Source organism: Crinia signifera, chromosome 8 (assembly GCF_055691185.1).
Source record: "Crinia signifera chromosome 8, ASM5569118v1, whole genome shotgun sequence".
NCBI classification, from domain to species: domain Eukaryota; kingdom Metazoa; phylum Chordata; class Amphibia; order Anura; family Myobatrachidae; genus Crinia; species Crinia signifera.
The window spans coordinates 35053363-35081068 of NC_139224.1; the positions used below are offsets into that span (position 1 = coordinate 35053363).

Consider the following 27706-nt stretch of genomic DNA (forward strand, 5'->3'; position numbering starts at 1 on the left):
GGGGAGATCTGTCTTGGAGGGGTTCTACTGTGCTGGGGAGATCTGTCTGGGGGGATTCTACTGTGCTGGGGTGAACTGTCTGAAGGGAGTTCTGCTGTGCTGGAGAGAGATCTGTCTGGGGGGTTCTGCTGTGCTGGAGAGAGATCTGTCTGGGGGGTTCTGCTGTGCTGGAGGGAGATCTGTCTGGGGGGTTCTGCTGTGCTGAAGGGAGATCTGTGTGAGAAGGGGGGGGTGCATACCCTGCAACATCTGGAGGGTAGAAATCGGTGCACATCCGAAAAGGGGCGTGGCCAAATGGATGTATCAGTGGAAAAGGGGGTGTGGCCACGTCCCCTTTCCGAATGTGGACTGGCGTCATTCACACCATGTACCCGGGGCCCCAGGATGAGCCGGGTATCATGTAAGCAGCGCCCACCCCACTTCCTTTACCCTCCTCAGCCGGCTGTCAGCCCTGTATCGGCGATCCCCTTTTGCGCTGTGGTGTGCGCACATTTTGCCCTCCCCTGGAAACGGAGACGTGGTGCAGGGGTTCCTGGGCAGAAATCACTATGCAAGGGGAGGATGGCCGTCCCGCTGAGTCCCCCTGCAGTGCTACCTGGGAAATGTAGTCTATCAGGCCACTCACACACAAAGAGCAGCCAACAGTGTAATAGAAGAAAACTACAGTTCCCAGAGACGGAGGAGCTGCCTATCAAAAAGCGGTACATTCGGTACAGTCTGATTTAGCCGGTACAGACCATTAAAAAACGGTACTGTACCGGCTAAATCGGTACAGTTGGAGGGTATGGGGGTGTTGTGCTGAGAGGATATCTGTTTCAGGGATGGATCTACTGAGGGTAGATCTACAGTGTGTGTGTGTGTGTGTGTGTGTGTGTATAAACCTTCACTCCTGTTCTGGATAAAGAATACGTGACACTCCTGGGACTTGGTCAACGGCGTATTAAAGCAATAGTAATAAAATAGCCATATAGATTCAACATCAACATTTTATTAGTGGAGATAAGTGCAGAGCGTGGGACATCATGACAGGATGATGAGTTGAAACATATGTAAATATATTTAAAATATATGCAGTGTAGAAATGGTATAGTCTTTATATCTGGGTGATGGAGGGTCTGTGAGGGCCACCATTTCTATATAGAATATTACATTACTATTGGAAGGCACCGCAACAGATTGCATAATACCTCCATCTCCACCCCCTATACTTGGGCCCACCCCATCTTTGAAAACCCCCCTTCACAAATCCTGCGTTTGCCCCTGATCGGAACATGTATGCAGTTCTGCCCTGCACTATGTGATCAGCACTGCAGCTGCTGCTGGTTAAATGATATATGGTGAATAACTTAACCAGAACATACAGTGGTAGCTTTGGTTCCTGACATTTTATAGCAGAGGGCTCTTATGGTGGAGTACATCTTTAAAATAATTAAAAATAATTAATTATTGTAATCCTCGATGACGTATACATTCGTATACAAATACGAATGTGGCATCTATACGAATTGGCATATTTTTGGGATAGTAAATCCCAAAAATATGAATATGCCTAATAAATTTGTCATAATACAAATTTTTTAGGCGTATTTGCCTTAGTAAATTTCCCCCTTTGTATATAATCACAGAATGGCATGCTCATCTCCATGTTTTACAGGGAAATTATATAATGTTTTATTGATTTATACAATGACCCCCCCCCCAGACTTTTAGAAATGTTTTATTATGCTTACACTGAGATGCCAACACCAACTTAGCTCTAATAAAAATACATTTCCTTTTGATATCCTTTTATTAGCCTTAATTAATCATTTATCCTGGGTACATGACAGCAGCAGATACAAGTGGGGACAGTTTGGTGAGTGGCTGGTCCCCAAGCTGTAAAAAAACATTCTTTATTCCTGATGGATATATGTTAAATCATCTTCCAGGTTTGTAACACAGCTTTCTACAATAGAATCCATAAATAAGAATCACACTGAATGGTGTGCAGCAAATAATAAACCATTACCAGTCCTCTTGCACATCATGGATATTGACAGATACGTTCCATGTTACACAACGCTGCTCCCCTGGTACTGTGCAAGTATGTGTTTGGTTCAGATGTAGACTATAAGCCTACAGTCTACATCTGAACAAAACATCAACTTGAAAGCTGTCATGAGCAGGGCCCTCTTTCCGTGTGTGTCCTTCCATCCCTCACTTACTGTATACCACCATCTTCTCCCCACTGCCTACAATGGCAGCAAACCCTTGAGCTTGACAACTGATTCAGCAATATTTATAAACCATGTCCTTGACGTTCAGTATTCTGTACATGTAAATCACTTTTCTTGTTTTGTTCATACTGTTTCTGGTTATGTACTTAAATAATAATAAAGTTAGCAACTTGAAAACTTGGTTCATTATCAGTGGCGACTACTGCACAGTACAAAATTCAAATAAGGGAGCCATACGAACTGCCAGCGAACAGTTTGGAATGACAGTTGGTGTAACCCCCCTATTTAAATTTTGAACTGTGCTGCATCCCCTCTTCTGGAGTCGCTACTGCTCATTATGTAGAACAACCTACATACTGTATCTCCAAAGGATTTCTTAAGACTTTTTTAAGCATATCTTGATCATTGCACATGAGCCTTTTCTCTGGTGATTCTTATAGGCTTCACAAGGTTTGAGCATGCAAAATGATTTACTCTGAAACATTCTAATATTATTGAAATTGGTGATCCAAAGCGTGAGGGAGCTACATTGACATTTTGCATTGTGAATGCACTCTCTACTGTGTTAAACCGAAAAGGACAGAGATGTCTGGAATTGTGGAGGACGTTCTGGCAAAATGAATTTAATGGCGAAACATTCCGCTTTGCAGAGATGCAGCTATGGATGTGCGATTGAAATTGTCATTCTACAAATCGAAATTGAGCAAATCGAAATCGTGCGGAGCAACAATATAACAACGTGGGAACACACAACAGAGTGCATAATGTAGGTAGGAAAGTAGCTACAATGCTAAGACAATTAGTGGGGTTAGAAATCTTTGTGAAAAATTAATTCAATAACACCAATACATGGACATTAACTTCTCATACTAGGAACTCATACATATGTGGCCAAATGTAATACCCTCCGAATTTGGTGGTTATGCGGGATGCTGCCAAAACTCTAACTTTTTTCAAGGGGCAATCATTTACAAGTCATGGTTTTGCCTTGTAAGTGATTGCCCCTTTAAAAAGAAAACATCTGAGACTGGCCAGCATGGCTGAACTCGGAAGCTATTACATATGGCTGATAAACTCTTCCAAAACATAACACAAACCTTATTCAAAGCAGCCAACCATAGAAACACAACATTACAATATGTTTGATCCAATTATCACAAAGAGGATATGGATTACAAACCACTTTGATGCACCAGTATCGCAGTGTGGTGGTCTGTTTGAGGCAGAAGAAGACAACAGGAGCCAAATCTGGGTATGGAACATCCAAGTCAATTTGGGAGGCCCCTTCTTCTGCATCAGGAGCATCCTGGGACAGTGGTGAATGTTGGTCAGTAACCCCAAGATCAGAAATGTCCACTCTTTGGATCCTAGAGCCAGGAGACTGTGCTTCAGGTTGCCAGGCCGTGGAAGGCGAGGGTTGACCTGAAACTGGCTCTTCCATACTATGAGAAAACACCTAATAAAACAAAAAGAATAAAATCAGTTGAGTGATAAAAGCAGCAACACTGTAGGTATGTATGTTATAAATTGTATGCGACATTTAATGCATTCGTTATACTAACTATACCGCCTGCAGAAAGGATGGAGCTGTTATTGGGGTGAGGCATTTACAATACGATGCTGCACCAAAAGCTAAGTACATAAGCTGTTTTTCATAGTTTCAACAACAAGGAATAAATACAGTACGGCAGTTGTCAGTGGTCAATCAGTTCTTCTAGTACTTTTATTTATACAACAGAAAGGGGTGCAATGGAAGTGGACCACTGTTATATAGGCACCTCTCACAGGAGGGAGGGGAACATTGTATAAAATGTTTTTCCCCATTTAATATTACATTTCACAGGTATTGATGTGCCCAAATACACCCAATCTGTATATGGCCCAGGCCCATTGACCGCATACAGCTCTGACAGTGTTTCCACCTCCCAATGACAAATATTGATATACTAGTTACCATCGGCCCATCAAAATGACGTAACAACATAAAAGTGCAAGCGCCTGTGCACGCTTGAATGGAGCAGCACTCGCATTGCACTGTTGGACACCATCTAGTGGCCGCCGGCATGTAAAACAATAAGGGGGTGATGCAGCTTCCCTCGGAAAGGGCCGAATTTGAGTATCACACTCGCCAAGGCATTCGGACAGTTAGGGGAGGGGGCCGTGCAGGAGGCGGCATCAGGGGAACACCCAGAGTTTTTTGGGCGGCCCCATGAAAACGTTGTGTTTTCCCCTGGGAGCATGGATGGACTGATGCATGTCACTGCTCTGCTCAGCAGATAATCAGGGAAAAAGACATTGTACGCATGCGCACAGTGTTTATTCAGGCAAACAGAGGTGCTGGGGACATGGCCAGCAGTTCACACAGTGCTGGCCATGCCCCCACATCGGTGCCCCGTGAGAATAGGACACGGCCCCTGGTCAAGAGGCCACGCCCCCAAAATTTTGGCCATGTAGCCGCATCCCTCTTTCTCCTCCACAAAGCTTGGGAGGTATGCTTCCAGGATCTCTCAGAGAGCACAGCTAGAAAAAGGGGAGCAAAAGAACAGTGTTCCAGCAGTTACTGACATCATGTCATGAAGATTCAAATTTCCCAGCACACTGCAATGGCCAGCAAAAGACACATACATTCTAAATGGCAAGAGTAATGCAGAGATCTCAGTTCACACATTTGCTAACATACAGCTATGGCAAGCCACCACCACAGCAAGGCTTCTCTGCTCTGGTGGTCCTATGCTACATGATAATGGATGGCTCCTGCTGTACTTAGGGACTTACATGTATACATTTCTACATTTAGAGCCAAAAATTTAATTGAGCAACTGCCATTCTGTTGAATGTCTACAGGTTGGCCAGAAGCATTTTGGATAATGGATTATTCCATATTTCAGAATAATGTTATCAATGAGGTACAGTATCTTGAGGACGGGACCCATGTGTGAACTCAAAATGTGTTTATGTTGTATACACAAATCAAACACATGAAATATATTTTATTTGTGCATGAAATAAGGTTTCAACACATGAAACAAAGTTTGAATGCTTAGCAGTAATTTATACAGATGTCTCCAGTAGTGCCAGTTAGATGCCCCCAGTAGTGCCAGTTACAGAAGTCCCCAGTAGTGCCAGTTACAGATGTCCCCATTAGTGCCAGGTACATATGTTCCCAGTAGTGCCAGTTACAGATGTCCCCAGCAGTGCCAGTTACATATGTACCCAGTATTGCCAGTTATAGATGTCCCCACATTATGATAGTATTTTTTCAGGGACACTGATCCCCCGGAGCAAACCTACTTAAGAGCGATCAGCAGAGGCACAGGCTCACTCATTGTTCCTGAAGAAGCCGCTATCCGGTGGAACTAGTCGATTATGCGTAGCCTGATTCCGGAGTACTCACTGTAAGCAGAAACGGAAACTCTGCAGCTAACTACCACCCATTGGGTAAGTGGAAAACTTTGCACTACAACTTGGACTGAGATATCCCATTTAAATAAGGAGAAAATATTGGGTGCTGCAAGTGACTTTGCACTGGTTTACCTGAACAAGGGAAGAACAGAATATATCCCCTAGCACCTTGGACTGCAACTGGATTTTTTATGTGTGTTTGTTTGTGTCTCTTAACCCTACCTGTGTGTATACCAGTATTAAGTTTTTATATTAAAATTATTTGCAGGTTTTTTTCCATTATTTTTACATGCAAGAATATTCAAAATTGAATAATAAACATTTCTAATTTTAAATACTGTCAAAATGGATTATTATTATTTAAATTATTTTATTTTTACCCAAAGAACGGGTATGTCCAGATTATATCCCCACTATGTTCTGTTTCAAACTTGCTGGATATGGAGAGAGGGGGCATTGAAGGCTGAGATTGGAGGTTGTAGCCGATAGCGACTGGGGGTGGGTGGAGAGTTTGTGGGCTAAAAACTGTCACAGCTCAAAGTGAAAGTAAAAACTCACAGCTCATAGTTAAAGTAAAGTGCAGAAGATGTCCTTATGACTAGTTACCCATAAATTTTCTTTAAAAAAAATATGAAACATTTGTGTTGAACTGTCCTTTATCCCAATAAAAGTCATTGGAAAATATAAACTATTTCTGGTAAGAAACATGTTTACTCTCTTTTATACATGACTCTTTTGAACAGTCATATATAATAAAGTCACTTGGTGAAGAGCTATAGCACAACATGTTCTTTGCCTGATACTTAACTACACATAATTAATGAGCTGAATAAAAGAGAGGCCTCATCAATATTAATAAGTAGAGCGCACACGAGTGTAGAACAAAATACATTGCTTGAAGTAACATCTATTGTATGAAACCAAATATATTATGCCATTTAATGTCACATTTTCCAAACAGTGTGGGTGTTGGGTGGATTGTGCTTACTATTTGCTGCTTGGGAGTGTTGCATTTGTTTTGAGCACATATGACAGATGAGGTTAATAAGTCAAGGGTGCATTTTGCCCAATTGAAATGACATAAGCCCCGTACACACGGGGGAGATATATTGCTCAGCCATATATTGCTGACCAATATATGGCTGAGCAATATATTGCTCAGTTTCTCCTTTTCATCAGCGACCAGAGATGGTCGCTGATGAAAGGGAACCTCTGCCGGCGGTGCCACAGAGGTAATCAGCTGGTCACAGGAGCAAGCTCCTGCGACCAGTGATTAGAATGGGGCTGAAAACGGTAGCGCGCACCCGGCGATTTATCGCCGGGGCACACTCCCATCACTGGCAATATGGTCGCCTGCGACCATATTTCCAGCGATTTCATTGTGTACACAGCTATACTAATTGCAGTGGTGATACAATGAAATATAGTTTAATTTCTAGATCTCTGCTTGCTGAATTAATATATTAATAATCAGGGATTTCCATGCCTTGCTATTTTTGTTTTATCTCTGGCCTACGCAAAGGTGATTGACAGGAAGTAGGCGTGGGTGATAACCGGCCATTTTATGGGAGTGCCAAGCTAGGCGTGACAGGAAAAATGCTGGGAGTGTCAGGGATAACGCAGGCGTGGCCAAGAGTTTTAGGGGAGGGTGTGTGATATCAACAACAGGCTGGATATGCCTGTTTTCATCATACTCGCCAAGAAAGTCCCTGGCTACTATGAGCCTGTGTTGAGTGTTGCCCAGTGTTAAAATCATTAGATGGTAAGCCTGTCACAAAGGGTTTTGAACATATAGATTAGCAGCCTTACACATCTTTTCGCACAGCGATCACAATAATTTTCAAGGCCGTTAGACTACATTACATCTTTCCCTGAGGGCCAGATGTACTAAGCCTGAAAAGTGATAAAATAGAGAGTGATAATGCACCAGCCAATCAGCTCCTACCTATCATTTTTCAAACCCAGCCTATGACATGGCAGGTAGGAGCTGATTGGCTGGTGTTTTATCACGCTTCATTTAATCACTTTTCAAGTTTAGTACATCTGCCCCTGAAACTTTATTGGATTTGAGACTGTTATTGTAATTATTAGTGAATCTAGTAAATAAGATTGTTATGTGTGCATTTTACATCAACAAACATTACATTACGATGCAATATTCCGATATTTGGAAGGGGCCCCGTTCCAATTCTTTGTGGAATTTTGGTCTATCTGGAACAGTTAAACAGCGGAGAGTCCGCTGATTGACTGAGAGAGCATTCAGCCAATCAACCGTCGGCCTGTCTTTTGATATAAAAAAAAAATTCTGCTGCCCCGCCGCTGCACGATCACCCCCACCACCCAGGTTTCTTTTTTTAAATCTCTTGCCCCTGCAGCTCCCAGGGAGTGGCACATCAAGTGCCAAATCATTAGTGTTCTTTCCGGGGAGCTGCCGGGGGAGCTCAGGGGATATTGGGTCCTCAGGACAAGTCAGACTAGTTTATGGGGGCCTTAGTGCTTAATTTGTCCTTTATCAATTTTAATATTTTCTTAAAAAACAATACTTATTAGAGCTTAATGAAATAGGAAATGATCACTGAAGCCTCAGCGAGTTTGTAGAAGTCAGACTAATCCATAGGAATAAAATGCATCTGGCTATGGGTCATTGGGTCGACCGTTGAAGGTCGTCAGGGCTTAGGTCCACACATGAAATAGGTCAACATGGCTAAGGTCGACAGGGTTGGAAGGTCGACACAACCATTAGGTCAACAATGGCAAGGTCAACAGTCAAAAGGTCAACCTAAGTTGTTCATGTTTTTTTTGCCCGCATGTCGGTATAGTTGATATGGAGACCAATAACGTGTACTGCATCCCTGCACATGGCTAGCTGTGCTAGGCACACCATTGTATTCTCTCACCACACCGTAGGGGATTGTAGGCTCAAGAAAAATATGAAAAACTCATGTAGACCTTTTGACTGTCAGCCTTGCCATTGTCAACCTAATGCTTGTGTCAACCTTGCAACCCTGTTGACCTTAGCCATGTCTTCATTTAGGTGAATCTAAGGGTGGTCCGGGGGACCACCCATTAGACATACCGCCTGTCTTGAAAGCGTATTTTGAAATTTTGCGCTTCCTCGCGAGCCATTGAAAGCTTGTGGTCCGGCCACCTTTGCCATTCCTGATTGGCTGTCGAGTCGCAAGCTTCTATTGGCTTGCAAGGCAGCGCAAAATTTCTAAATAGTCGCAGCGGACCTGCCAGACTTTCCTGCCAGCCTGACAGCCAGGCTGCGCACAGCTCTCTGCCTGGCTGTCACCAAGTAGGATTTCAGCCCCCCATGGCAATGAGAATACTGAATATGATGGCGCTGATCATAATCACTATTCCCCTTTTTCCAAATCACTATTTTGTGGGGACTGCAAGGAATAGTCCCTATTGTGACAGGAGGCATCACAGCCTCAAAGCAGCACCCAAAAACCTTTCCAAAACCACCCTTCTACGATCAACCATGAAGCCCCTGGCATTGAGCATGTAACCCCTGGCATTGAGCATGTAGGTAAGCGGCACTTATGTGACATAATATCATGGTATGTGGCATAATGTGTAATGGGCATCACAGTGTGTGAAATAATATGTAGTAGGCATTGCAGCTTGCAGAATAATGTGCAACGGACATTATGGAGTGCAATATAATGTGTAATGGAAATTACGGCATTTGCTATAATGTGTAATGGGCATTATGGCATGGAGAATAATGTTTAATGGGCATTATGGAGTGTGATATTATGTTTAACGGGCATTACGACAGTTGCCATAATGTGTAATGGGCATTATGGTGTGTGGTATAATGTGTAATGCCACACCCCCTTTTGTGAGGCCATGCCCCTTTTTGTCATGTGGCTTCGCCTCACAAGGGTCCCTGCAGCATGCAGCATGATTAGTTGGATCTGGGATCACCCATATTTCTAGATACGCCAGTGCCTGGAACATCATGATCTCACCACTTTTCCCTGCAGATGATGCAATGTGTCCCACTTCCACAGCCAGGGTCATAACCACATATTTATAGGCCTAGTAAGCAACATATGAAATGGCCCCAAGTGATTCTAGAGAGACATCTCTCTGCAGTGCTGCACTGGAATAGGCTTGTCTGCTGCTGCCCAGTGTGCATGTTTGCTGGCACACTGGGCAGCACTGGGCACACTAGACCTTTCATTCGGTTATATCCTTGAATCTCTTTATCATTTTCACATCCTCTCATGTTACCTTCATCAGTAACAATGAACCTTGGCAAAACCATGCTGCACTGTCTGCAGTAGTGGCAGAGTTATATATGCAGCTATAATTAGATTTATGAGTAACATGTAAAATTAAATCTGCAATGTAGTAAAAAACTGTACAAATTTTATGGCTATATGCAAAAGCAGCCAGCATTTACCCTACACACAAAAACCCAAATCAATTTGCACCCCTTGCATTGCAGCATAGTTTGACCAAGTGCATTTCTGCTTTGCCCCCAAATCAAAATCAGCCTCATAGTCACCACCATATAATATATTAGCAGGTATGCCCCAAAATAGTGTGCCAACCCCAATTTTTATGCCTCACAGTAATGTAGTGAAGCAAATTATAGTACGCACCTACAACTCCCCCTCCCCATTCTAGTATGGCCTTTTGGATAGAGGGGAGGCAAGACCTTGATGCAGGAACCTAAAGCTCTGGAACCCATAGCACTGCCTATGCCCACTGTAGTTACACCCTTGCCCTCAGCTGGACCACCTTGGCAAGCTAATCTTAATGCTTTATGGCCTACTTTTGGGCTGCCCTCTCGCAGACAGTTCTTTGCTTCAAGGGCGGAGGGCTGCTGACCAGGTGGGAAAGGTACAGGGCAGAGCTATGGATTTATGACACATTTAGGGCGTGGCCAGCATGATCATGTCCTCATGGCCAAGCACCCCCACCATGCAATGATGGTATTTCAGGCAATGCACAGCGGTGGGTGGGGCTACAATGTCACAATTTGCAGAGGCTTGCCTGTCTTTCCAGGGGGGCTGAGAGGGGGCCCATTCCATAAAAGGTAGGCAACACTCTGCTTCTAAATAAATAAAACATAAAATTACTATTCCTAATATTACTACTAATAAAGACAATGCTTTCCTCTGCAGAGTTAGACATGTAATTGCACAAAATGGAGTTTGTGCTATGAGTCGGCTGTCTCTGTTGATATATCTCCATTAGTTTGGAAAGCAATACAGGTTGAGTATCCCTTATCTAAAATGCTCGGAACCAGAAGAATTTTGGATAATGGATTATTCCGTATTTCAGAATATTTTTATATTTCAATTATGTATTTTGAGGTATCTTCCATTTATGTTGTACAAACACATGAAATACACACAGATATATATTATTTGTGCATAAAACAAGGTTTCAAAACATGAAACAAAGTTTGTGTAAAGTCTCAGGTACTGAATGTGAATGCCAAGCAATCGTTTTCTTACACATATTTAGTGCCAGTTACATATCATGTCCCCAGTAGTGCCATTAGCAATGTATGGTTTTCGGAATTATTTGGATAACGGATATTCGGATAAGCGATACTCAACCTGTAATCATAAATATACAGGTAAAGAAGTTTCTCTGTAGAAAATGTATGTTTTATAGATAGTTTAATAGAAATGCAGTATATATACTGAAAACCAACTGCACCTATTGGGTCCTAGATTTTATAATGATCTCTGAGTGCTGGAGGAGGGAGAGAGCCAACAGCAAGAAATAACAGCTGGCTCCTAATTGGAAGCATGCCACAGCTATCCATTCACGTGGCAGCTATCATTTCTTGCTGCTACATTAGATCCGCCGGGATTCAGCATTACAGAGACCGGCCATGAGTTCCTCATGAATAGTTACTAATGGAACCCTGATTAACTGAGCAAACAGCTGGAGATCGCGAGGAGTGCAAATAACAAAGCACTAATGTGGGGAGACAGTGAGGAACTCATCTTTAGGATTTCATAGTCATTTTTTTTTTTGCTGTTAGTATACATGTAATATACCCCAGCATACCATTTGGGCACGTCTTTCATGTCTTCAACTTCCACTATTTTTCTTGGTTCCAATCGCAACTGTTGGTAGCTGTACAGAAATATCAATGACCAATGACCACTTTAACCCCTTGAGTGGTGGGTTTTGCTGGGGCAGGACAAACCTACCAGGGCCCCAGCAAATCCCAGCACAAATCACCTGGTGCGCTATCTGCATTTCTCCCCATGCATGTTGCCGGAAAGGGTGCATGGCCTAGCAGAATCCCTGTGACACCACTCCGGGGGGTGTCCAGCTCACAGATGCTGGCTGTCCCTGGAGCCTTGGCTTTCTGTACTGCCAGCTCTTTGAGATGAGTGCTGCAACAGAATATCATACTACCAGCATTTTAGTTTCACCCTCCTCCTCAGCATTGTGACACCACTGATCACCAGTTATTCCTCAATGTAATATGTTGGTGATCTATACAGTAAATAAATAATAATACAAGTTATCATAAAATGCCAGTCATTACAATATGGCCCTGGGCAAAATCATGTGCACTGCAGGTGGGGCAGATGTAACATGTATAGAGAGAGTTACATTTGGGTGGGGTGTGTTGAAACTGAAATCTAAATTGCAGTGTAAAAATAATGCAGCCAGTATTTACCCTGCACAGAAACAAAATAACTCACACAAATCTAACTCTCTCTATACATGTTACATCTGCCCCACCTGTAGCGCACATGGTTTTGCCCATTATGAGAACAAATTTGTACTGCGATCAGATCTGAATAAGAATTTACTGTATATACAGCTAAAAACAACATACATAACAAAGCCCTAGTAGACCTACTGTAGATGCAAATTCAATTATAAAATGTACCCCAAAAAGTTGCATTTTGAAGGCTTATTCAGAGTTGATTGCATTCTTAAGTTTGCAGCTGTGGCTCCTTCCGCTTTTAATACCCAGACAATAAGCCAAACACAGATGTGTCCTTCCTCATCTAGCCTCTATACATTATGGCATATATTCAATGCCGTGAGCGAGCGGTGACTGCGAGCAGGGCAGGCGACAGGGGGGGTCATGGGGGACAAGTGTAATGGGCCCCAGCGATCCGAAGGGCCCCAGAGCCTCCATGCCCCAACACGGCCACAGCCTGTTTTAGCTGGCCTGTCAGTGATCCTCACAGCCCGGCCGTCTACTGTGCACCATCTGTGTGTGGCTGAGTCTGACTGACTTACTGTGTGCCACTGCTGTCTACTGTGTGTGCGCCCTGCTGCTCGGCACTCAGCCATCTACTCTGTGTGTGCATATGGCCTGGGGCACAGGCCCACAGACGTACCCGCTGCTGTGCCAGCAGCGGGTGGCTTCAGTCTCTGGCTCCTTTACTTGCCATTATTTTGTAAAAGTGACAGGCCAGCAGTAGCCAGGAGCCAGCAGGAAGCAGCAGCCAGGAGCCAGGCCAGCAGGACTGAGAATGAGACACCTGAAAACAGGATATGGAGCTGCGAAAGGTTGAATGAGGCTCATCCAGAAGAGGGTTGTGTGGATTTGGGATTAGGTGGGGGGCCCCAGAAATATCATCGTACAGGGCCCCAAGATTTCTGTTGCCGGCCCTGACTGCGAGCAGGACTTTTTGCTCGCAGTCACCGCTCACCCTGTCAGTATTCAACTGACCCCCCCTCATTCGCAAATTCCCCCTCGCTCCGTTTTTTGAGCAAGGGGGAATTTGCGAATGTGCCTCCAAAAACTGCGAGAGCCGAGTTTGCTGCACTAGCCGCGGCTCTCGCAGTTTAGGGGAATCCTCGCCGTTCTGTGACTGCGAGGATTCCCCCGGAACGTTGCATACTGCGAGCGGCCGGCGCGGGGGTTAAACTGCGAGGATCACTGGTTTTCTGTGATCCTCGCAGTTTAACCCCCTCGCCGGCCGCTCGCAACGGCATTGAATACTGCACTATGAGTTATGGCACCAGGAATGTACCATGGGCAGTTCCCGTGGAACACAAGCTCATGGTGTCGAAAATTTCAGGGGCGCTTTGCAGGCTTCTGCCAGGATCCTTACCCACAGTGAAGATCTCTCGTAGCCTATGCTGGCCAGCACTGAGATCATCCCAGATGCAGTCCAGGCAGAGCATGCGTGGCATCACAGGTCACATCACTGTACATCCTCCCATCTGTGCTGAGGCAGGCTGTGATGGAAGGTGATGGGGCTGAGGAAGGTGATGGGACTAGGGACTGAGGAAGGTGATGGGGCTTTGGCTGAGGTAAGTGAGGTGCTCATGGGTGAGCAAGGTGATGGGGCTGCGGATGGTGATGAGGCTGATGCCTGGGGAAGGTGATGGTTCTTTGTCTAAGGATGATGATCTGGCTGAGGATGGAGGTGGAGACTGGGGCTGAATAAGTTGATGGAGGCTGTGACTAAATAAGGTGATGGGGCTGTGGCTGAGGAAGGTGTCGGTGGCTGTGGCTGAAGATGGTGTTTTATGCAGATACAGCTGCAGTCACACACAGAATATACACATGCCACATATTATTTTAATAAGCAAAGCCTGTATGTGCATCTTTTTCGCATAGCAATGTTAATAGGATACATTTTCAAGGAAAATAATGCACATAAATCTCTAGGCGTTAGTAAATGTGCCCGGGACTAGGAATGACTAGAAGGGCTGACACATCAGCAACAATGTGGGAAGACACATCCGCATGACTCGAAGCATGGTTTCTTTCTGAGAACCGAAAATAACAAAAATTGCAATACACAGTGGAAACACATTGCATGTGATGGACGGAGAGCGCTTATAACAAGCACTCAAATGCCTTGCAGAATCTAGAAAGCAAAGTAAATGCCTTGGAGAATCTAGAAAGCAAAGCAAATATATTTTTTTAAATCTTTTTTATTTTTCATGATTACGCTTCAGGATATACGTGCAAGTATTCCCTTCCCCATCTCAGTATGAAGAATTATTTGTGTATATAAAGAGTTCAGTGGAGTGTAAAGTGACTTTTTATATTGCCATTTTATAACTCTACTGCGGCTGCGTCTACGCTCCCATTACAGTCCTGGCACCCGATCCCGATCATGGATGTATATTTAAAAAATGCAATTATATACACGCTTAAAAAGCTTAAAAGTTGTGGACAAAAAAAGCCAAAACTTTCCTCTTAGTCCAAATAAGGTCCCTTTTTATACGTTCAATGTTGTCATATACATTTATTGGCAAATAGACAATTTTGGAAATCAAGATGTTATTCGTACAGACACATTAAAAAAAATGCCTTGGAGAGAGATAAAGTGGACCGTGATAAAGTAGCAGCCAATAAGCTCCTACTAGAAATATTACAAGCTCTGTTTGAAAACTGATAGGAGCTGGGAGGTCTGTCCACTTCTCTCTATCCAAGGCTTAGAAAATAGACCACGTAGGCAGAGGGGGATTTTCCACAAGGCAACATAAAGTAGGTGCCTGCCTAGCGCCCAGTAGGTCCCACAGGGCCCCATTAAGATATCTTGGCCATCCAAATATTCCCAGAGGAGCATTGCAAGACTACATCATGACATCACATGGACCTACCCACACTGCCAAGTCCCTTTGATGGGATAAGAAACTATTTGGACACACAAAATGGTTTCATCCACTGTAGGTGGGCAGTCAGTTTACTGTAAAGAATCGAACGGTATGCAAAATGCATTCGATTTGGGCAGTAGTAAAGATCTGTACTATATAGACTTGCCCGCACAGTCTATTTTACTGTTCAATTGCACTAAACGGGAGCGCGCATAGGGATCAAATCGGCATCGAATGAGGCTAAAAACCGTTCGACGTCCATTCGATTTCGAACACCGTGAGTTTCCAGCATTAGCGCTGTGACAGCTTTCTAATTATATCAATTCAAATAAAAAATGTTGTTTAAAAAAAAAGATTATATTTCCTATATGAGGTAAACATTACTGGTCATTATGATGAATAAAAATATTTGCTTGGCATTTTCCATACCTACAGTATTCTGACAACTTCACTTGGCACTCAAAGGGTTAAGAAAAAAATAATAGAAATTTACATTTTAGAAACATATTGGGTTCATGCTGGTTCCTCAACAGCCAAATCCTACCTCCAATGTACGGTATTAATGAACAAGACATTGAAAAAACTGCAAACGTGCTCAAAAGGGTCCAGAAGCCCGCTGGGAAGATCGTGGCGGACAAACTCCACCCTGGCCATAACTTGTTTGACCTTGTAATGATCGACAGTCACAAGGTCGACAGGGTCAAAAGGTCGACATGGTCTAAAGGTCGACAGGTAAAATGTCGACATGGCTAAAACCGTCGCCATGAAAACTGTCGACGTGGTCAAAAAGTCGACAGACAAAATGTCCACATGGAAAAAGGTCAACATGAGTAATGTTTTTAGGGTGTCTATGTTGACATGGGTCGACATGGACACTGTCTAAGTGTACCACGTCCCCTCGCATGGTTTGCTGCGCTCAGCACACTATTTTATCCTCCCTCCATGTCCTAGTGGATGGTAGGGCATGAAATACCACCTGTCGGCACATGTCGGCTGAAAATTTTGTAAAAAATGCATGTCTACCTTTTTCATGTCGACCTTTTGACCATGTCGACCTTTAGACCCTGTCGACCTATTGTGTGTCGACCTTTAAACCCTGTTAACCTTTTGACTGTCTACCTTTTGACCCTGTCGACCTTGTGACTGTCGACCATAAGTGGTCGACCATATGACTGTCTATCATGAATCAGTCTATGATCAGTCCGGATACCGTATGTCCTGTCAATATCATATACTGTAGAAGAAAAATCAGGAAGGACTGCGCCAGCATTTGTCTCTCATATATGTAGTCCACAAAAAAATGTATTTGTTTCTAGATGTCCTCAGTAGCAGTGGCGTAACTACTGTAAGGCAGCCCCAGCTGCCGCTTGGGGACCGATGTGGGCACCTACACCCGCTCGACGCACTGACATGCTGCTGCCTGCCAATGCCCACTGGCTGAGCTCCTGAGGCGAGTCGACCGTAGCGCGGATGCGGCCATGGCATTCTCTGTTATGCGTGTGATGTCATCACATCGCACGCTGGGGAAACACGCTGGGGGGGGGGGTGCCACAAACTTTTTGGTAGGGGGGAGCAAAATTTATAGTTGAGCCACTGTTTAGTAGACAGCTAGTTGGGGATCCCCTTCTCTTACCCTCGTATATCTAGTTAAAGGTTCCTCAATGACACTCAATCCACATATACAGTACAATGTATGGAGATCTGAGCCAATAGGAATCATATGGACCTCTCTAATGGGGACATCTAGAAACAAATCCATCTTTGTTTTTGGACTACATATATGTGAGACAATCTCTGGCGCAGTCCTTCATGATTTTTCTTCTATATTGTATTCAAAAGTTGTGGTAGTGACTTTCACCATCAAGGATTTGCTGCCTATATTTAGTGGTGCGCCATTGGATTTATTTCCCCTCTCTTTCGATCATAATAGAATATCATGCCATGGAGGGGTCTGGGTGTCCATAACTTGGCAGCACAGTTTAGCAAATGTGTCCAAATGGCTTTATTTTCTATTGCTAAAGTTTGGTCTCTCCTCTTCCTTCCGTTGGCTCCCAAAGCAAAAATTGGCATCTCTGGCTCTTCTCAGAATGGCCCAGGTTGGACATGCACCTATATTTGGCGCTGCAGTGGTGTGATGTCATAGGTCACATTGCTGCACATCATCCCCATCCACACTGAGGCAGGCTGTGGTGGACAAAAATGGGGTAGATAAAAAAGAAGTGATGGGGCACGTGGCTAAAGAAGGTGAGAAGACTGGGGGCTTAGGGCGGTGATGAGGCTGAGAATGGTTATGTGGCTGGGAGCTGAGGAAGGTGATAGGGCTGGGAATGATGATGTGGCTGGGAGCTGAGGAAGGTGTTAGGGCTGGGAATGATGATGTGGCTAGGAGCTGAGGAAGGTGATAGGTCTGAGAATGATGATGTGGCTAGGGGCTGAGGAAGGTGATAGGGCTGGGGGTTGAGGAGGTGGCTAGGGGCTGAGGAAGGTGATAGGGTTGGGAATGATGATGTGGCTAGGGGCTGAGGAAGGTGATAGGGTTGGGAATGATGATGTGGCTAGGGGCTGAGGAAGGTGATAGGGCTGGGAATGATGATGTGGCTAGGGGCTGAGGAAGGTGATAGGGCTGGGGGTTGAGGAGGGTGATTGAGCTAAAGATTGTGATGGGGCTGAGGATGGTGATATGGCTGGAGGCTGAGGAAGGTGATGGGGATGAGGATGGTGATATGGCTGGGGGCTGAGGAAGGTGATGGGGCTGAGGATGGTGATATGGCTGGGGGCTGAGGAAGGTGATGGGGCTGAGGATGGTGATATGGCTGGGGGCTGAGGAACGTGTTGGGGCTGATGATGGAGAAGGTGTTGTAGCTGAGGAAGGTGATGGGGCCTATAACTGAGAAAGATACTGGGGCTGTGGCTAAGGAAGGTGATAGGATCTGTGTCGGAGGAAGGTAATGGTGGCTGTGGCTGAGGAAGATGATGGGGCTGCGGCTGAGAAAGGTAATGAGGAATGTGTCTGAGGAAAGTGATGGAGGCTGTGACTGAGGAAGGTGATGGAGGCTGTCATTGAGGAAGGTGATTGAGTCTGTGGTGGAGGAAAGTGATGGAAGCTTTAGCCTAGGAACGTGGTGGGGGCTGTGGCAGGGCTGGAGTAAGGTGATGAGAAATTAAGGAAGGTGATGAGGGATGGAAAAAAGTGTTGATGGGCTGAGGAAGGCAATGAAGGTATTACTGTAGACCAGGCATGTCCACACTGTGGTCCTCTGGCTGTTCTGAAACTACACACCCCAGCATGCCTTGCCATAGTTTTTGAATTCTCTAACAGCAAATCTGTGGCAAGGCATGATGGGACTTGTAGTTTCACAACAGCTGGAGGGCCATAGTTTGGATATGCCTGCTGTAGACCATATGACCCTATGTATGCTCCCTCTGCCTATCCAGTCCATCCATCTGCTCATTTCTCTTACAGTAACCTGTCATATAGTATCAAATGCTGCAAATGTTTTGAGAAAAAAGTTCTATTGGACAGTCTAGGGCTGGCAATCGACCATCGATGATTGCCATTGGTTTTCAATGGTTTTGCCATCGATGGCATAGATCTGATGGTTCTCCACTATCAATGGAAGGAACAGCAGCAATTTTTTTTTTTGAAGGCACTGCAAACTGGATCTTAGCCACACCCCCATTACATTATGTAAAATCAGCCGCCTGCCGTTTCCTATCTGCTCCAAAAGTCTGAGCCTGTAATGTAAATCCATTTGATCGTAAATCCTGGTGGGTGCTCTCTAAATCATGGAACAAGGGTATGCAGGGTGGGGGTAGCTTAAAAAACCACCTAGTTATAAAATTTATAAAGGGTAACATATATTGATACAATTTAATAAAAAAACAAAAAATACACATAAAATGCAATTATTGCAAAAAAGTAACATTCAAATGTAGCACGTTGGATACTACTCCATAGGGCAGTGATTCCCAAACTTTTTTGCATCACGGTGCCCTAGAGCATCAAAATATTTTCAAGGCACCCCTAGGCCAAATGCTTCTTATCGAGAAATTCAGAAAAAAAATATTAAATGAAGTGCATTGTGTGTATATGTCACAGTTATCTGGTGAGGGACAGGATTTGCTTCTGTTTGTCCACATATATTATGATTGGCAGCCACCAGCACTGGTTTTGCCTGGTACATTGACCATTAATAATATGAATTGATCCTGGCCCACCAACCCAAGGCACCCCTGCAAGTGTCCAGAGGCACCCCAGGGTGCTTAGGCACTGCCATAGGTGTTATATGAATTATACAGTGGGGAATCACTGTTAAATGCGTAGTCAGAAATTGATGTTTGTAAGGGAATTTGCCAAGCTGATTAAAAGCACAAATATGCAAGGATTATAAAGCAGCCTTGTGTTACTGGGAGACAGTTTGTTTAGATAAGAAATGCTGTTACACCCGGCCAAATTAGCATGTAAACAGTCCACGCAGATTAGTCCGTGGGCCCGTCGGTGCAAGTGGTAAAAGAGGTTAGGATATCTCACCCTCTAGTATGGTTTGTTGAATACAGGGTTGCAGGGGAGCCCGATGTATGGGGGGCTCGACACGCGTCCAATGGATCTGCACGTGGAGATGAGTACAGCGGCAGCTCAGCTGTTAGGTCCAGTGTAAACCCAGGAGTAGCAACGTGCGGCAGAAGTTTACGTCAACGCGTTTCGTTTCCGTAGCAACCGGAAACTTTTTCAAGACGGGCTGCTTGATAATCCTTGCATATTTGTGCTTTTAATCAGCTTGGCAAATTCCCTTACTAACATCAATTTCTGACTACGCATTTAACAGTGATTCCCCACTGTATAATTCATATAACCCTATGGAGTAGTATCCAACGTGCTACATTTGAATGTTACTTTTTTGCAATAATTGCATTTTATGTGTATGTTTTGTTTTTTTATTAAATTGTATCAATATATGTTACCCTCTCTTTAAAACATGGACTTTCTTCCTTATAAGAGACATCTCTAATGCATGCTTGCACCAGGATAAAACATGTAGGGGACAGTTCTGCAGTGTAACTGGTGCTGTGAGTGCATAAAGCAGTAGCATGTTGTTATTAGTGAGTGGGAGTAGCATGTGGCAGTCATATTGTGTAGTGTAGCCTGTAGTCATACATAGGGTGCTGCTAGTGTGTGCAAAGCCCAAGTCTTTGTATCCAGCAGGAGCATATGATTAGAAAAATAGAGAACTCCATTAGCATCAAAACAATCTTTCATTATTCACTAATGTACTGGTGTATGGCCTGATTCAGCATGGCATGCGTTCGCTGCCTAGCATGCCCATAAGCACTGGCCGCACGCCCGCCCACCGCGCCAAAGGGGAGAGAAATCATTCCATGGTCACCGATTATCGGGCCCTTAGAACATACTGTATGTTAAAACCATTCAGATATCCTGGGTTTGTCCGTGCCACTAATCAGTATTTAGCAGAATATGCCTGGTATGTTTCCGAAATGGAATACATGAATCATCTTTTAAATCATGGAAGCCTTGAGCCACCCACTGAGTCTTCACTATTAAATAAAACAGGTTTACAACAACCATACAGTATTTCATTATGTTCTTCTATCATTTGTATGAAACTGTTTCCCTGTACTGTATGTATGGCTTTTAATCCCGTATGCCAGTATTTCTGTCTATGGAAGCCAGTCCATACTGACAGAGCAAAATAGAATAAGTCACCTGTCCATGGATAAAGAAATGCAGAAAACATGACCTGCTGGTGGCACTCGAGGACTGACGTTGAGAACCATTGCTGCATGCCATATACAGTGTGTATTCATGCCAACCTTTTAATAAACACATTTTACCAAATAAGGGACTGCCTGTATTCAGCTCAGTTATAAGGAATGTTTCTTTGTAGACAACAATAGCAATGTCACTAATGCGAGCCCTGAGAAAGTGATATTTGTGTATAGAGCTATATAAAACACAGCACCAAAAAATTATATCAGTGACATTTTATTCTATGGCCAGGGTTGCCTATGCTCCCAGAATGGCTGGGAGGGTCCCAGAAATTGGGTACCCCTCCCGGCCCCCTGGAAAGGGGGGCAACTCTCCCAGAGAGCCGCCCAGCTTCCGCGACCCCCACCCTTAAGTCGACACAAGCATTATGTCGACATTGTTTTATCACATTTTTGTCCTGAATGTCGACACAGTTGACATGGACACCAAATAAGTGCACCGTGTCCCCTCGCATGGCTAGCTAGGCTCGCCATGCTTCGGGCTCGGTGCCTCGCTATGCTTGCACACTGTTATATTCTTCCTCCACACCCCAGAGCATGAAATACCCCCCCCCCGTCAGCACATGTCGATTCACAAAATATAACCCATATCGACCTTTTCACGTTTGATCTCCCCAATGTCGACCTAATGCTTGTGTCGACCTAATGACACTGTCAACCTACAGCCATGTCGACACTTTTCATGTGTCTACCTAAGGCCTGTCGATCCTTCAGTGGTCGACATAATTTTGAGGGATATTCTGGTTGATTTGCTTGGATGCGAATTTGCATCCTTGCGAGTCAACCAGATCCCGCCTTGCGAATGGTCGCACGCCGGCCCACCATTCGCATGCAGGGGAACAGCCAGCTAATTCGATGGTCGCCCACCATTAATTGATGTGGAACGTGCATGCAGATCTAAGGTTGCTCAGAGCAACCTTACACCTGCGTGCACATACTGAAGAGGATGGGCAGCTGACATCCGGTGATGTCAGCTGCCCGCCCCCCGCACCCGTGTCACCGGCCCATTAGCATGAGAACACCCAGCTTTCTCATGGGAACGCCAATGAAACGCTGGGCATTCACATATGCTTACTCCTCCCACTAACAGTTCTGACCCTTCCATTTATTATTATTATTTATGTAGCGCACACATATTCCGTAATCATAATGCTTTTACAGAAAATATTTGACTATTCAATTCAGTCCCTGCCCCAGTGGAGTTTACAGTCTATATTCCCTATGACATGTACGTACACGCACACACACACACACACACTCACATTAAAAGACTTTGCCAGACACTTTCTACATCATAATATCCTACAAGAAACCCCCCTTATTATATACTCCAAGCATAACCCCTTTAAAAATGTAATCCAGAACCCCACATAAAAAATATATTCCAAACCCACTCCCCATTATATTATGATCAACACCATCTCCTCTGATAACATTATGCCCCAGACTCCCACCCTCATATATTTTGCACCACACACCACCCCAGTAGTAATATGCTCTAAGACCCCCCACTACCCCAGATTGGGTGCCGGACAGGTTCCCGACAGTCGTTTACCCGGCGTCCGGATCCCGACTGTCAAAACGCCGACAGCCGAGTGCCCGACGGCCACCCGCTATTTTTCCTCGTGGGGGTCCACAACCCCCATAGAGGAAGAATAGAATAGGTGGCTTGCGTAGCGAGCCACCGTGCCCGCAGCGTGGCGAGTGCAGCAAGCCCGCAAGGGGCTTTTTTGTGCTCGCCATGCTGTCTGACTCCGGGCAGTCGGGATCCTGACGTCGGGAAAATGATTGTCGGGATCCCGCCTGTCGGAGTCCCGTACCACACCCCCCCAAGATTACCTCACCCCTGGTGATTTGTTTTAGACCCACCCATTATATGTTTCACAAACCCTATAGAAACATGTTCCAATGAGACCTCCCCACATCTTAATATTATGCTCCCAGATCCCTTCTCCCATGATAATATTTTCCAGACAGCCCAAGTAATATGCTCGCCAGCCCTCTCCCAATAAAATGCAGATAGCCCCCAAAAATATGATTACAGTTTCTCCTCTCCACCCTGCTCCCCAGTGGAAAGCACCATGTCTCCAGCTCCCAAGTAGCTGGCCGTGCCAGTTCTCTGGTCCCCATTGGCCGGCACTGACTCCTGCTCCACAGCCCAGTGGCTGCACCGGGTCTCTGTTCCCCAGCGGCAGATAAGGCTGAAGTTAATTGGGCAGCAGGTCTCAGTTTTACCAGTGTCAGCAGCTATGCTCACTCAGGGGCACCACTCACCACTGCTGCAAGCAGTGCTAGATTAAGCCTTCGGGGGGCCCGGGGTACTTTAGACAGGGGGGTCCCCTTGCACTTGTTATTACTGGCCGCAAACTGCATGGGAGAATATTACACTGTCAAAACACAGAGTAAAGGCAGAATAAACTTGGTCAATGGGTAACTTCAGGGGATATACAGTATATCTATATATATATATATATATATATATATATACACACACACACACACACACACATACTTACCACATGAAAAGCCTGCGTTTGTCCCTCTGCACCTTACTCTGTAGGAGACCTCACAGTCCTAGTGCTGCCTCTAATTAAAAACCCTCCCATGACTAAGCTGCTGCTGCTGCTGTTCTCCATGGGCCTGAGAAGCATGTAATGAGCTCCACCAATCAGAGCTCAGTACAAACCTCTCAGCCTCTGCCCTCTGGTGCAAAGTGTCATGACTCTTAGTCAACTCCCAGTAATGCACAGCACACTCATGCAGTCAGTGTGCCTTGGCTCCCGATGCTCAGCACCATTAATCATTGTCACATTGACAGATAGGTGAAGCTGCAGCACTACCCCACTCCCATGCACAAAACCTTTAGCTAAAAAAAAATATATATATATTTTTTTTTTTGAAAAATACATGCCAACCACAGGGGGCCCCTAGCTAGAGGGGGGCCCAGGGGCACTGACCCCTTGTGCCTCCATTATAATCCGGCCCTGGCTGCAAGCCCTATAATTACCCCATGCACGGGACAGTGGTGCAGGGGATTGCTAGCTTGGCCTCGGGTCCCTCAAGCCACCAGGCCCCATAGCAGCTGCATCCCCTGCACCCTCTATAGTTACGCCGCTGCCTAAAGGGTTAGCTGCTAGGACATGAGTCCGGAGTGGACTGTGGCAAAGCTGCCCTCAGTACACACCGACGGACAGTCAGGCACTGCTGAGATGATGGTCCTCTCAGCGTTCTAGAATGCCTACTGTGAATGCCTCCTGTGCATGCCTACTGCACAGTCAGTGTAAATTATGATAGTGGGGACCAGTGGGATCCAGCGCTGGGTGCAGCTGCACTGCTGCAGAATTGCCATAAGTTTAGCTTTGGTCTGTCTGGGGGTTATCGCCCTTTTCACCCCCTTTAAATCCGGGAACAAGAGTGACATCAAGAACTGCCCTTTGTGATGGTCGCTGGTCCCTGGACTGGAACCTGATCGCTGGTCCCACCGGGGACCGATGTTTTTGCACTGCGCATGCGCATACTCGCATGTGCAGGGTTGCTGTGTGGGCACCTTTGGCGACTTGCATAGTCACCATGGCACTCGCACAGGAGGGGGGGCAATATGGAGGCAGGCAAGGGTGGTCTCAGGAAACCGCTGGGCATCCCCATGCAGACGCAGGCTAACAGCTTGTTCCAGGACATTCTCGGACCGGAAGCCGCAAGTCTGACTTAAATTTGCGAGCAGGGAAAAAATAATTAAATGGTCGCTGACCAATAAATGATTTTGCCCCTGTGCGCTACCCTGCGAATGGACCTTTATGTAAAAGGAATGAATGGAAAGGTTTCTCTTCTATTTGGATCATGCTCTTTGGCCTAATCCGTATGTGGTTTGGCGTGATTGGCGTGATTGGCATATAATACCAAACATCAGATGTGGATTGAGTTTTAGCCTAATTCTGCCAAGATAGTAAATTCTTTAAAAAAAATAATAATAATCAGATGCAGCTAATCCTCTTGTGCATCTAATAATCCACAAAATACGGCAATTAAACAATATAAACAAAATGGTTTACAATTTATATTTATGATTAGAAAGAGAAAGCTTACTGTTTCATTGCTTTTGGCTCAGCCTCATCCTGCCTTGTTACTTCATTACCGTATGCTGCACACAACATGTAGCTGAATTACAAATAATTTGATTATAATGCTGATGTCTTTAGAATAGGTAACTTGAACTAGGCTTATTGAGCTCTGCATCTGTACTCACACAAATAGCTGTCACAGGACTAAATATAAATGATTAGAATAGGGCAGTGATGGCTAATCTTGACACTCCAGGTTTTGTTGAACTATACATCCCAGCATGCCCTTACTATTTGGCTAAAACTGATGCAGGGCATGCTGGGATGTGTAGTTCAACAACAGCTGGAGTGTCAAAGTTAGCCATCACTGGAATAGGGTATTTGTCTATGTGATAGCATGAATCATTGGTAACTGATAGTACTTCCAGGCACACCAGTATTAGCACCAGGGATGGGATACTACTGCCAGCATCTACTGCTGGGTTTATTATTTGGTTTGAAGTTTACAGTTCACTAGGTGATTCATCGCGCCCTACGGGCGCTCTTCACACCGTCGTAAGGGGCTGCGCCCCCTTAATTTGTGAACGTTTGTATATGAGAAATATGGTTAGAATTGTATGAAAGATGCCTGTATTGCAACTTAGGTGTCCGCGAATCGCGGGAGGGGGGGTCGCGGAGGGTGCCGCGAATTGCAGGAGGGGGGGTCGCGGGGGGTGCCGCGAATTGCAGGAGGGGGGGTTGTGGGGGGGTGGATGCTGCGAATCGCGGGAGGGGAGGGATTGCAGAGAATCGCGGGAGGGGGGTCGCGGGGTGGGTTGCCGCAAATCGCGGGAGGGGGGTTACGGGGGCGGGGGTTGCGGCGAATCATGGTAGGGGGGGTCCCGGGGGGGGGTGTGCCGTGAATCACGGGAGGGGGGGGTCACGGGGTGGGGTGCCGAGAATCGCGGGGGGGGGGTGTGTGTGTGCCGTGAATCGCGGGAGTGGGGGTTGCGGGGGGTGGGGGGGTGTGACGCGAATCGCCACAAGAAAAAATCAACACAGAAAGGTCAACACATGTAAATGTTGACATAAGTGTGGCACTTCATTCAAAAAATGAAAAAAAAAAACTTCAAAAACTCATGTCAACCTTTTTCATTGTCGACCATAGCCATGTCAGTGTTTTCCATGTGCAATTTAATTCTGGAGCTGCCGCGAATCGCGGGGGGGGGGGGTGCTGCGAATTGCGGGAGGGGGGGTCGCGGGGGTGGGTGCCGCGAATCGCGGGAGGGGGGGTTACGGGGCGGGGGTTGCGGTGAATCATGGGAGAGGGGGTCGCGGGGGTGTGCCGTGAATCACGGGACGGGGGGTCACGGGGTGGGGTGCCGAGAATCGCGGGGGAGGTGTGTGTGTGCCGTGAATCGCGGGAGTGGGGGTTGTGGGGGGGGGGGGTGTGACGCAAATCGCCACAAGAAAAAATCAACACAGAAAGGTCAACACATGTAAATGTTGACATAAGTGTGGCACTTCATTGGTGTCCATGTCGACACATGAGATTGAATATGAAAATATTCAAAAAATGAAAAAAAAAAACTTCAAAAACTCATGTCAACCTTTTTCATTGTCGACCATAGCCATGTCAGTGTTTTCCATGTGCAATTTAATTCTGGAGCTGCCGCGAATCACGGGGGGTGCCGTGAATTGCGGGAGGGGGGGGTCGCGGGGATGGGTTCCGCGAATCACGGGAGGGCGGGGTTCACAGGGGTTCCGGTGGGGGGTTGCCACGAATTGCGGGAGATGGGGGGTCACGGGGGGTGCCGCGAATCGCGGGAGGGGGGGTTGCGGGGGGGTGTGACGCGAATCGCCACAAGAAAAAATCAACACAGAAAGGTCAACACATGTAAATGTTGACATAAGTGTGCCACTTCATTGGTGTCCATGTTGACACATGACAATGAATATGAAAACATTCAAAAAATGAAATAAATCTTCAAAAACTCATGTCAACCTTTTTCATTGTCGACCATAGCCGTGCCAGTGTTTTGCATGTGCCATTTAATCCTGGGGCTGCCGCGAATCGCGGGGGGTGCCGCGGTTTGCGGGAGGGGGGGGTTGCGGGGGGTGGGTGCCGCGAATCGCGGGAGAGCAGGGTTCATGGGGGTTCCGGTGGGGGGTTGCCGCGAATTGCGGGAGGGGGGGGGTCGCGGGGGGGTGCCGCGAATCGCCGGAGGGGGGGTTGCGGGGGGTGTGACGCGAATCGCCACAAGAAAAAAATCAACACAGAAAGGTCAACACATGTAAATGTTGACATAAGTGTGCCACTTCATTGGTGTCCATGTCGACACATGACAATGAATATGAAAAAATAAAAAATAAATCTTCAAAAACTCATGTCAACCTTTTTCATTGTCGACCATAGCCATGTCAGTGTTTTGCATGTGCCATTTAATCCTGGGGCTGCTGCGAATTGCGGGGGGGGGGGGTTGCCGCGAATCGCAGGAGGGGGGTCGCAGGGGGGGTGCCGCAATCGTGCAAGGGGGGGTCGCGGGGGGTTCTTTTTGCCGCGAATCGCGGGAGGGAGGTCGCGGGGGGGGGTGTTTGTCGGGGTCGTGGGGGGGTTCTTTTTGCAGCGAATCGCGGGAGGGGGGGTCGCGGGGGTGTTTTTGCTGCGAATTGCGGTAGGGGGGGTCGCGGGGGAGCGGG

General features: G+C 45.9%; 1 protein-coding gene across 5 annotated transcripts in view; it reads right to left on the bottom strand.

Moving 5' to 3' along the window:
- CACNA1I (calcium voltage-gated channel subunit alpha1 I) overlaps positions 1 to 27706 on the bottom strand; it is a 694988-nt gene that overhangs the window by 640883 nt on the left and 26399 nt on the right. For all 5 annotated transcript variants that reach the window (XM_083156129.1, XM_083156128.1, XM_083156130.1 and 2 more), the window contains exon 2: positions 3386 to 3672. In XM_083156129.1, coding sequence (XP_083012255.1) covers positions 3386 to 3657 — 272 coding nt within the window. In that variant the 5' untranslated portion in view covers positions 3658 to 3672. The remainder of the gene's footprint in view (positions 1 to 3385; positions 3673 to 27706) is intronic.